Source organism: Tupaia chinensis, unplaced genomic scaffold, assembly GCF_000334495.1.
Source record: "Tupaia chinensis unplaced genomic scaffold, TupChi_1.0 Scaffold142100_1, whole genome shotgun sequence".
NCBI classification, from domain to species: Eukaryota; Metazoa; Chordata; class Mammalia; order Scandentia; family Tupaiidae; genus Tupaia; species Tupaia belangeri.
Window position 1 is genome coordinate 1711626 of NW_006201951.1, and position 10238 is coordinate 1721863.

The following is a 10238-nucleotide window of genomic DNA, read 5'->3' on the forward strand; positions in this document are numbered from 1 at the left end:
TGACGCTCGTGGTAGGTGCTTCCCGGGGCAGGGTGTGGCCCAGCCCCCCCACGCCGCTGCCCCGAGGAGGCCAGGTCAGGCAGCGCCCCGGCAGGAGATGGTCCTGCTGTGAGCCTGGCCACACACACACACACACACACACACACACACACCCCAGTGCGGCGACATGCTCTGGGCCCCAGGGTGCTCTGTGCAGGGGTTGTGAGCTTCCAGCGTGGTTGTACCCAGCCCCAGGCAGGCACTCGGGCCTCAGTCCCCATCTCCAGCATCAGGCAGCGACTGGCTCTTGAGTTTTCAGGGACCTTGTCTGGTGTCTGCATCCCCCTCCTTGCCAGTCACAGGGCAGGCCTGGCATGCCAACCTGGGCGGCTCTGGACACCCTGGGGGACTGGGGCTGGTTTACCCTCAGGAGCCCCTGAGGGGTGGGAGCAGCCAGCAGCTCCTTGGGGACATTCTGGAGCCTTCTGGGCCTGGGCCCTGGACACAGGGTCCTGAGTGGCATCTTAGGAGAGCAGGAAGCCCCAGGCCGTGCCAGGCCAGGCTGAGCAGTGCTGAGCTGCCCGGTGCAGGCCTGCCGGGACAGAGCACCAGGACAGACCAGGGCCGGGGGGTCACGGTCCTGTATTCGCCTCTCCTGATGGCCCTCACAGAGTAGGCCCCAGGACCTAGAAACAAGCCCAGACCGCCCACCCTGGGAACGGGCAGAGGTCCAGACAGGACTTGGAGGTGCCGCGTGAGGCCAGAGGGCTGTGGCGCGCGGAGGCTACCAGGCCGGGGCCGGGGCCGCATGGGACGGTCCGGCCATGGGATCACAGCGAGGCTTTCAGACACATGGTGGGTGTGGAGGCCACTACAGTGCGTGGGGTCCACTCAGCCCAGCCACACTGCCATTGCGGGAAGCCACGGGGCCCAGAATGGGGAGGGTGGCAACCCGCCTGGCTTCTGGGGTCCAGCTCAGCCATGGGAAGGACGCGAGGCTCCTCCCGCCGGCCCGGTGCTGGCAGGAAGCCCGGGCGGGGGAGCAGGGAGGGCCTTTCAGATAAGCACCCCCTGCCACCCTGCGTCCGCCCCAGCACGGCGCTGGCAGATCCAGCTGTTACAGAGCGGGCCACCAGCGCGCGTGTGTACTGGGGCGGCACCAGAGGGCTCTGGCCCTGTTGGAGTGAGGTGTGACACCGCGGCCAGCAGCCAGGCAGCTCCAGGTCGCTGCTGTGGAGAACCCGGGACCTGGCGTGAGTGTGGGGTCTTGGGCGTCCCTGCGGCCCCCGGCAGGGCTGGGTAGGCTTGCCCCGGGTCTGTCCTCTTCCTCCTAGGACAGAGTGGGTTTAAATAAAGCAGGAGGCAAGTCAGACTGGAACTTCAAGGAGGAAGGGGCTACAGTTTGGGTCCAAGAAGAGGTCGGAGCAGGGCAGGGGAATCCCCGAGGCCTCTGGGCCCAGGTTGTGTTCTGGAGTGAGGGGCCACCCAGGGTCTGGTCCCAGGGCCTGAACTGTGGTCCTGGACTCACTCATTGCCTTGCAGCCTTACCTCGGTGGGGCCGGCTCAGGGAGGGGCTGCAGCTGGGCCCCGGTCTAGGAACCTGGAGCCAGGCTCAGCTGTGGGGCCTCAGGGCTCCTGTGTGGGGGACATCTCATCACCCCATGGGCGAGGGGCCAGGAGAGGCCTCGGCACCCCTTGGGACCCAGGTGTCAGCTGGGGGTGCTGGAGGAGCCCAGCAAGGTCAGTCCTCGGGGGCCTTGGCAGGGCCTTACTCTGCTTGGGCTGCATGACAAGGGCCCCAGCAGGCAGTGCCCAAGAGCCCGCTCCCCCGGGGCACCGTGCCTGCAGTGCTCTGGGTGCCCCCAACCCCAGCCCAGCATTGAGGGAGGGGCCTCGGCCCCGCCTGTTCTTGGGGGCATCTGCTGTGTACCTACCAGCAGGCAGCAGGCCAGTCCTGCTGTCCCAGCCACGCCAGCCCGGCGGGCTCCGCCGTCTCAGGTGACCTTGCGGCCCCATGGCCTGAGCCGTCCGGGCCACACGTGTCTGAACCTGGCTCTGCTCTCGCGGCTATGGAACTCAGCTGCGCAACCTCTCTGCCGCAGGACGGCGGGGGTAGTCTCGGCCTGCTGCAGGAGCCAAAGCTGCACGGCCCGCCTCTGCTGACACCTCCTGCCCACTGGTTCTGTGCGGTGATAGCCAGCTCAGGGGCCTTAGGGAGGCCAACACTTCGGCCCCACCTGTGCCTCTGCTCCCGAGTGATGGCGGGGTGGGTCTGCTCGGGCCCTGCCCCGGGGGAGGCCCCCAGACCACCCTCCAGCCTCCCCTTTAGGGATGTGTAAACCGAGGCTGGGGGCACGCTGTCTGAGGTCACCCACAGAGCAGGGCTTGGCCAGGCCTGGGACCCTCACCCTCTCTCTGGAGCTGAACCTCTCGGGGCTCCCTACCCACCCCTATCCTGGGACTGGCCTGGGCCCAAGCACCCCCACCCCCACCCCGGAGTCGGTCTTGACGGGCACCTCCTAGGCCCTACAGCCCAGCTGGCCGCCCAGTGCCTCCAGCCAAGGGGCAGGCAGGGCCTCTGCTACCTGAGGTGCAGTGAGGGGTTATGGGGAGCCAGGGTAGTGGGGCCAACCCGCAGAAGCACCCCTCTTCTCAGACTCGTTCCGGGAGCTTTTCCCTCTGCTCACCCCAAACCTGTGCTCCTGAGTTCCCTGGGGATCAGGCTCTGCCCTCCAGCCACCCAGGACAGGCCCTGGGCCACCGCAGTCCCACCTCGGCCAGCACGGGGTGTGGGAGGCTGGGGTGCCCACCCCTGTGCTCTGGTCCCAAATGTCTGCTGTCTCCTGGGCCTGCCCGCCAGTCCCAAGCCTCTGTATCACCTGAACCCATGACGGGTGGGGACAAAGCAGGCGCTCTGCATTCGGTGACTGCCACATCTGGCCACTTGCCGGCCAGCTGCCTCCTTCGCTCCTTCTATTGTGGAACCCATTGTGGGGCTGGCAGGTGGCGTGGCAGAGGCTGGGGCAGGACAGAGGGCCTCCTGGATGGTGGCCGCTGGACGGGGGTCCGGGTGTGCGATCCAGGCTGAGAAACCAGGGCAGCCAGGGGCAGGGACAGGCCTGGGCTGGGGGGAGGAGGCAGGGCGGATGGTGTGGTCCTCGGGGTTGTCCCTGGGTCTGAGGGCCTGACAAGTGGGCCGCACTGACCACCCACGCCCTTCCCAGGGCATCCCGAGGGCCCCGTCTTCCGAGGAGGAGTGCTTCTTCGACCTGCTGAGCAAGTTCCAGAGCAGCCGTAGGGAGGAGGGTCAGGCCGGGGCGGCCGAGGCTGCTGCACCCACTCTGGGGGAGAGGACTGGTGAGGCTCTCCTCGCCGTGGGCCACTCAGTGGCCCTTCCATGTGGGGTGGCCTCCTAGACAGGTGGGCCAGGGTCTCCAGGCTGCCCGAGGGGCGAGACGGGCCAGCTGCGAAGTGCCCCTGTCACCAGGCGTCCTCCCTCCCCACCGTGCCCAGAGTGGCACCCTGGGAAGCCTATAATTATCCCGCCCCCGGAAGACACAGTGTTGGGTGCCTCAGCTGTCTCAGAGCAGGCGTGGGAGGCTGACGCGTGCTCCTTGCACCCCTGGGGGCCTGGGGAGTGGGGTAGGAGCGCTTGCGGGGCCCGTGCTCCAATGCCCCTGGGAGCCCATGCACCAGGACTGCACTCCAGGGCCCCACAGGCCTCGCCTCTGCCCCTGCAGCCCAGCCCTCAACAGCTTCCCCGCAGACCGAGGAGTTCTTTGACCTCATCGCCAGCTCCCAGAGCCGCCGACTGGACGACCAGAGGGTCAGTGTGGGCAGCCTACCGGGGCTGCGCGTCACCCGCAACAACGCAGCGCACCTCCGTGGCGATGGGGACCCGCAGGAGCCAGGGGACGAGTTCTTCAACATGCTCATTAAGTGCCAGGTGGGGCTGCGGGGGGCCCGACTGGGGGGCTTCGGGGCCCCCACTGCAGGCCGTGTCTCAGGGGCACCCCGGGGGAAGCACACCAGTGGGGAGGGCCACTGGATGTCCATGGGTCCCAAGACCTGGAGCCCCCTTTGCTGGGAGCTGGTAACCTGCTGGACAGGCTACCCTCCCACCAGAAGGCAGCCCTGGGACAGCCACAGGCGTTCTGCAGCTCAGGGCTCGGAGGCCTCCAGGTCCCGCGGGCTGGGGCCTCCAGACCCTAGGGGTCTGCCCAGCCTTCCACATCCGGGCTCCGGACACTAAGGGCATATGGCACCCAGAGTGGGAGGGCAGGGAGAGTCTAGGCAGGCCAACGCAGTGGACGGTGAGGACCAAGCCGCGTCTCAAAGCAAGAGGGGCAGGGCAGGGGCCGCAAGCAGCCTCACCAGCAGGTGGGCAGGAAGATCTGAGCCACCCCCGCCAAGGTGGGTCTAGAAACCTGCCAGTGGGGCAGGCAGTGGCCTACTCCCTGCACCCCGCTAGAATGTCCATCCCCACAGAGGAGAGGACAAGGCTCCCGATGAGCCACCTCAAAAGCAGCCCGTCTGCATGCATGCATGGGGCAGCAGCCACCAGCCCCTGCTCCTCCTGCTCCGGGCCCTACAGAGACGCTTGGGCACCCCCACAGGCCCCTGACTGCCACACTGGGGAAGGCAGCGCTCACAGGGCCACCCTGGGGGTGTGGGGGCCTCACTGCAGGCTCCGTGGGCTGAGCCCCCAGGCCCACTGAGGGCAAGTGCGGAGGCACAGCCACGCTTGGGAGGTCCCTGGGATTACCAGGTCTCGGGCACAGACCCCGGAGGTGGCCTGGGCCTGGCTTCTCACCCCACCACGCTGCAGGCCTCGTGGTGGGCAGCTCCGCACAGGCCCCAGAGCTGACCGGGAAGGGCACGGCCACCAACCACACGTGTGTGCCCAGTCCTCCAGGATTGATGACCAGCGCTGCCCGCCACCTGACCTGCTGCCCCGAGGCCCCACCATGCCGGATGAGGACTTCTTCAGCCTTATCCAGAGGGTGCAGGCCAAGCGGATGGACGAGCAGCGTGTGGACCTCGCCGGGAGCCCGGAGCAGGAGGCAGGCGTGCTGCCCGAGGACCAGCAGCAGTACCAGTCTGGTGCCAGCTAAGGCCTCGTGCCCACAGTCAGGCCCACCCCACCCCCAGTTCTGAATACCAGGGGCCCCTAAATGTCCACGATGCCTGTAGTCCCTGAAGAAGCTGGGCCCTGAGCCAGGGCTGCCAGCACATTCTGGCCCTGGCCCTTCCCGCCGAGCCAGCCACTGGGCAGTGTCCGCACAGCAGCCCGCCCTGGGAGGAGGCTCCCGCCAGCGCTGCCCTTTGGGAGAAGCTGTGCTCCCATCCTGGGCTGGCGCCACGTGCTCCATGGCTTCCTGTAGGCCCTCTCTGCCTCACCCCTGCCCCAGGCTGGGCCAGGCCTTCACCATGTCAGCCCCAAACCCTGGTGCTGCCCAGACCCAGTGCTCTCCCCCTGAACCCCCATGTTGCCCTGCCCTGCCCTGCCCTGCCCTGCCCTGCCAATGTGAAACCCTGCTGTCTCTCCCAAGCCCCCAAAAGTCTGGAGGCTGCTGGTGACACAGGCACGTTGTCCCCAGAACTGGTCCCAGGATGGCTGCCCAGCCTCTGTCCTCCAGGACAGGGCACCCTCCCAACCTCCCCCAACTCAGGCCGAAGCCCAAGCAGGCCTGAGGCGCCCACCAGGGGCCAGAGCAGAGGGGACAAAAGGGCACAGATTCCAACGCGGCCAAGCTCCGAGCCTTTAACCCCAGCAAGTTCCTGGCCAGTGGGACCTGGTCTGAGGGCCGCTGGCCTCAAGCCTGAACCCCCCAGGGGGCGACGGGTCCCAGCCACTGCCCCAGTTTGGGGGTTAGTGGGCGTTGAAAGGGTACCTGCAACTGGCCCTCTGGACCCTAGGTGAGCACTCCCGCCGAGCACCCCCGCCCCCCACCAGCTGGGAGAGTGCCGCCGCCTCCTCCCCAGGAGGAAGGCCCTGCTCTGCCGGCTCGGAACCCTGAGACTTGGACGGGACCTGCTAGAGCCCCCATAGGATGGTGCCTCCAAGCCCGGGGAGCAGCTCTCCTGTCCCCCTGGAGTATAGCCCGGGAGCCAGCGAGAGCCTTTCAGACGAGGGGCAACCCCGCCAGGAGGGCAGGGCAGATGCAGTACTGGGCCCTGTGCCCCCATACTTGAATGTACAGGCATATTTATTGCTCACGTGGGTGTGCCCTGTGGGCGGTGGGGCCCCCCCAAACCTGCGGCACGTCTGTTCTTCCCGCAGAATAAAGTCCACCAAGTGAGTGCTGGCCCTGGTCTGACCGCCCTCAGGACCCTGCAGAAGTGCACCCCCCTGGGGCCTCGGGGGCTGGGGTTCAGGGTCGTGTCTCCCCTGCCACTGGGGCCTGACCTCCCAGGCCAGCACCCCACCCACTGGCTCCCACAGCCCCTCCCTTGCCCAAACCTCCTGGGAACAAGGGTGGGGCCCCTGTCCTGAGCAGCCCGGCCCTGGTCAGTCTGGCCCTGTCCAGCCTTGCTCATTCCAGGAGTCCGATTTGACAGGGATCTGGGTCCGGCCAGCCAGGGTGGCCTTGCAGGGCAACAAGGTGGGCCTCTGAGCAGAGTGGTGGGCACAGGGGCGGGGCCCCCACTCACTGGTCAGTGCCCTGCAGCTGAGCAGCCAGCCAGGTGGAGCTGGGCAGAGCACAGAGTGGCTGGCCCCCGACCTGGGCTGCAGCCCAAGGCTGGTCTGGCCACACTGGCTGCCCGTGTCAGCATGCCTGAGCCCACCAGGGCACCCACCACACGCCTGACGGCAGTTGACTACCAACCTCCACCCCAGGAAAGGCTGTCCTGGGGACTGGGGCACCGTACCCTCCGCGCAGCCAGGAGACAGACTGTGGGGCTGCCCAGTGGATGCGGCCCTTACCCTAGACTGGCAGCCACCCTGGCAAAAGGACGAGGGTCTGGGAGCCAAGCTGGAGCACCAGCCCGAGTGCGACGCAGCGGGGACAGTGGGGATCCGGAGGCTAGCAGAAGACAGGCCTGGGAGGCAGGGTGCAGAGACAGGCTAGGGTACAGCCCTTTCCTGGAGCCCAGCAAGGGCGAGCTGGCCATGGCAGCCAGGCCCAAGATGGCCAGGAGCAAGGGGAGGTGGGTGGGGCGCCCGTGCAGGGAGGCACCTGGCTGGGGGCTGCCCTGGGGGTTTAGTGACCAGGCGGGGAGCCTCGTGTCCTGAGGGAGACCACCACGGGACGCATGCCCACGCTCCCTCGCCCCGTCAGACACGTGTCCCATGCTCCTTGGCCTAAATGCCCAGAACAGGGCCTCGGTAGCTCCCGTGGACCAGCTGGGGAAAGTGCTGGTCCCAGAAGCACAGGGCAAGGAGGGGGGGGCCAGATACACGATTCCGATCTGCCCCTGGAGAGGAGCCTGGCTTGGGGCAGGGAGACGGCCCAGGGAGAGGAGAGCCCCGTGTTGCACTGCCAAGGCTGCTCCAGCTGCAGTGGGGCCGAGGCCGGCACGCTGCAGAAGCCTGTGACATGGCTGTGTGGTTTTATTACCAGCAGTTGTGGTGAGGCCACTGAAAAGAAGGGCCAAGAGGCAAGGCTGGCCAGGCCAGGGACAAGCCGAATAGCCCAGGGTGGGTCAGGAGAGGGGATGGGCCAGAGGCCTTCACTGTGGTTCCCAACGAGGGGAGGGACGAGGGCATCAGCTCAGGGCTGGCGGGTCCCAGGACTCTGCAGGCTCTGGGCACACAGCTCTGCCCGGCTGACACTCGGCCCTGGGGTGACCAGGACAGGGGCAGTGGCCCAGAATGTGGGGGCCCACAGAGGAGGGGCTGGGCCTTGCGCTCTGGTGGGCAGGTCTGTGTTTGAAATGCAGGGCCTGGGGGGGGTTTCGCCATCTCTAGAAGCTGGCCAGCCAGGAGGCAGGACCCGGGTGTCAGATGTTGGGACACGGCCCAGACCCAGCTGCCACATCTCAGCGGCCTCAGTCCCCCACAGGCAAGCTGGCTGGGCAGCTCTCCGGGACCGGGGCCCACCAGGGCTTTCAGGCTGTCCAGGTCCCTATGCCTCCCCAAAGGCTGGCTCACCCCCAGTAACCAGGCCAGGGCCCACTTTGCTGGCTGGCTGCACTCCAGGCCCCTGGAGCCGTTGGTCCCCGCAGATGCAGAGGGGGCCTGGAAGGCCTGGGTGTGGGGCTGGCTCAGCTCCAGGTCGTTTCCAGATGACATAGGAGGCTCTGGGCAGGCATGAGGGAGGCTGTTCGCTGAGGAAGGATGGGGTGAGTGAGGCCCGGCATGCACTGTAGCGTCCCTAGATGGTGCTGAGGTGCCCAGCCTCCCACACCAACACGCACTGGCAACCCCAGCTTGGGGTCCACGGGACAGGCTGTACCAAGCCGTCTCCCACTCTCTGCCTGCCAGTCTGACGGGTGTCCAATGCTGGTGGCCAGAATGCCCTGGAAACACACACCCCGTGCTGGTTGGCCTCGCCACCACGCGCACGGACTCGAGGCTAGGGGACGAACAGCACACACAGCGCAAGGGCACTTTTTGCTGCTGTTTGTCTGAGGCCCTGGGCACATCCTTGGCATGACAAGGCCCAGGCAGCTCCCCGTGGGGTTCTCAGCTCCCATGGACACCCCCAGGGTCGACCTCAGAGCTGAGGCCCTGGCTCACGGAGGGGGTGCATGGTGCTGTCCAGGGGAGCTGACTGACCTGTGCAAGGTCACATAGCCACAGCAGGAGGTTGCCTCTGTGCCCTGGCCACTGGATTTGGCCCTGCCAAGGCAGGTGCAAGGTGGCGCTTCAGCGGGAACAGGAGGCCCTACCAGCAGCACCTGGGGATGCGTGGGACCTGTCTGCCTGTAGGAAGAAGCAGCACGAAGCATGAGGGCACGGCAGCCGTTTATTGGTGGAGGCTGACTGCGGGGCAGGGCCAGTGGCCTTTCCAGTCCAGGGCCCAGTGGTGCACGGGGTCAGCTCCGCCCTGCCTTGCCAGGGTCCTCACTCCCTTCTGGAGCAGCAGTGGATCCGGGGGCCCCTGCAGCTTCCAAAGTCACTTCCAAGGCCCCCTCGCTGGCCACCCTGCGCACCTCCTCCCCTCTGGCTGCCAGGATCTCTTCAACGTTCCTGGGAGACAGGAAGCAGCATTACTGCCCAGGCCCCCAGGCGCCTCCACGCCCGTGTCTCTGCCAGGAAGTGGCAGGTCAGGAGGCCAGAGGAAAAGTGGCCACATCTCAAGCCACAGGGCGTCCACCAAGCAGGCACCTGGCCTGGCCTTTCGCTAGGTGGCCACTCCCCATGGGTCCGGAGTGGGGAGCCCGCCTCTGCAGCAGCAGGCAGGCCCCCAGCCCATGTCCCTCCTCCCAGGACCCTCTCACGGCTCCGTAGGCTGTGTGGCCCTGCCCCTGCCCCTCCGTGGGTGAGGGCTAAGCCTCATCACCACCTCCACCACCCTCCCGGGAGCCAGGAGGCTGCCCCACAACGGGGTGACCGGGTGTCGGAAAGGACAGAGCCAGGCAGTACGGCAGGGGTGAGACAGCAAACAGAAGGAAGCAGGCCCCACATCTGGGCCACGTGAACTCTGCAAAGTGCCCCCTGGTGTTCTTGGCATTCTGATTTCGGTCTGCACGGAAGAGGAAGCTAGAAGGTGTGCCTGCCGGGCTCCCACACCAGGCAGTGGGTGCCCAGGGAGGCTTGGGCACCCCACTGCTGGCTCCAGCCCAGCACATGCCAGCCGAGCCCAGGGCACAGGCCTCCCACCCCCCCCCCCCCCAGGGGGCCTCACCTCTTCCCATCCAGGTCTGAGAACCAGCCCAGGTTATCAGCGATGATGTGATGGTTCTGGCAGCCGGGACAGGTCACAATGACCACACCCTGGTGGTAAGCCAGCTTGGAGATGCGCTTGGAGGACCGACAGCCACAGACCTGGCCAGGAGTTGGTGGGGCTGAAGCCGGCCCAGCCAGGCCCCAGGAAGGCCCCGCCCCTGAGGCGTAGCCCCTCCCACCACGGCAACTGCGGAAGGCCCCGCCCCCAGGACAGCCCCTCCCGCCCAACCCTCCGGAAGGCCCGCCCCCTGGGGAACCGCTCCGCCCTTCCCGGTCTCCACCTGTGCCCCCCAGGAAGACCCCGGCCCTCGGGTTCGCGCTAGCCCAGGGACGCCCCGCTCCTCGCGTGGGTCCGACGCCGCCTCCGCGCCCACCTTGCAGGTGTAGACCAGCTGGTAGTGCAGTGCCTCCGCGCGCCCTAGCG

The 10238-nt window shown here is 67.3% G+C and overlaps 2 protein-coding genes across 2 annotated transcripts in view; one reads left to right on the forward strand and one right to left on the reverse strand.

The window, feature by feature from the left end:
• GPSM1 (G protein signaling modulator 1) overlaps positions 1-6283 on the forward strand; it is a 23807-nt gene extending 17524 nt beyond the window's left edge. Inside the window, exons 10-14 of the mRNA XM_006163347.3 lie at positions 1-8; positions 1716-1723; positions 3204-3336; positions 3720-3925; positions 4887-6283. The exon at positions 1-8 is cut by the window's left edge and continues 164 nt beyond it. Of these exons, the coding sequence (XP_006163409.1) occupies positions 1-8; positions 1716-1723; positions 3204-3336; positions 3720-3925; positions 4887-5093 (562 nt within the window). The 3' untranslated portion in view covers positions 5094-6283. The remainder of the gene's footprint in view (positions 9-1715; positions 1724-3203; positions 3337-3719; positions 3926-4886) is intronic.
• A 2590-nt stretch (positions 6284-8873) lies between these two features.
• The window catches only part of DNLZ (DNL-type zinc finger), a 1769-nt gene continuing 404 nt past the window's right edge, over positions 8874-10238 (reverse strand). Inside the window, exons 2-4 of the mRNA XM_014582055.2 lie at positions 10189-10232; positions 9774-9913; positions 8874-9115 (exon numbers count right to left, since the gene is read on the reverse strand). Of these exons, the coding sequence (XP_014437541.2) occupies positions 8962-9115; positions 9774-9913; positions 10189-10232 (338 nt within the window). The 3' untranslated portion in view covers positions 8874-8961. The remainder of the gene's footprint in view (positions 9116-9773; positions 9914-10188; positions 10233-10238) is intronic.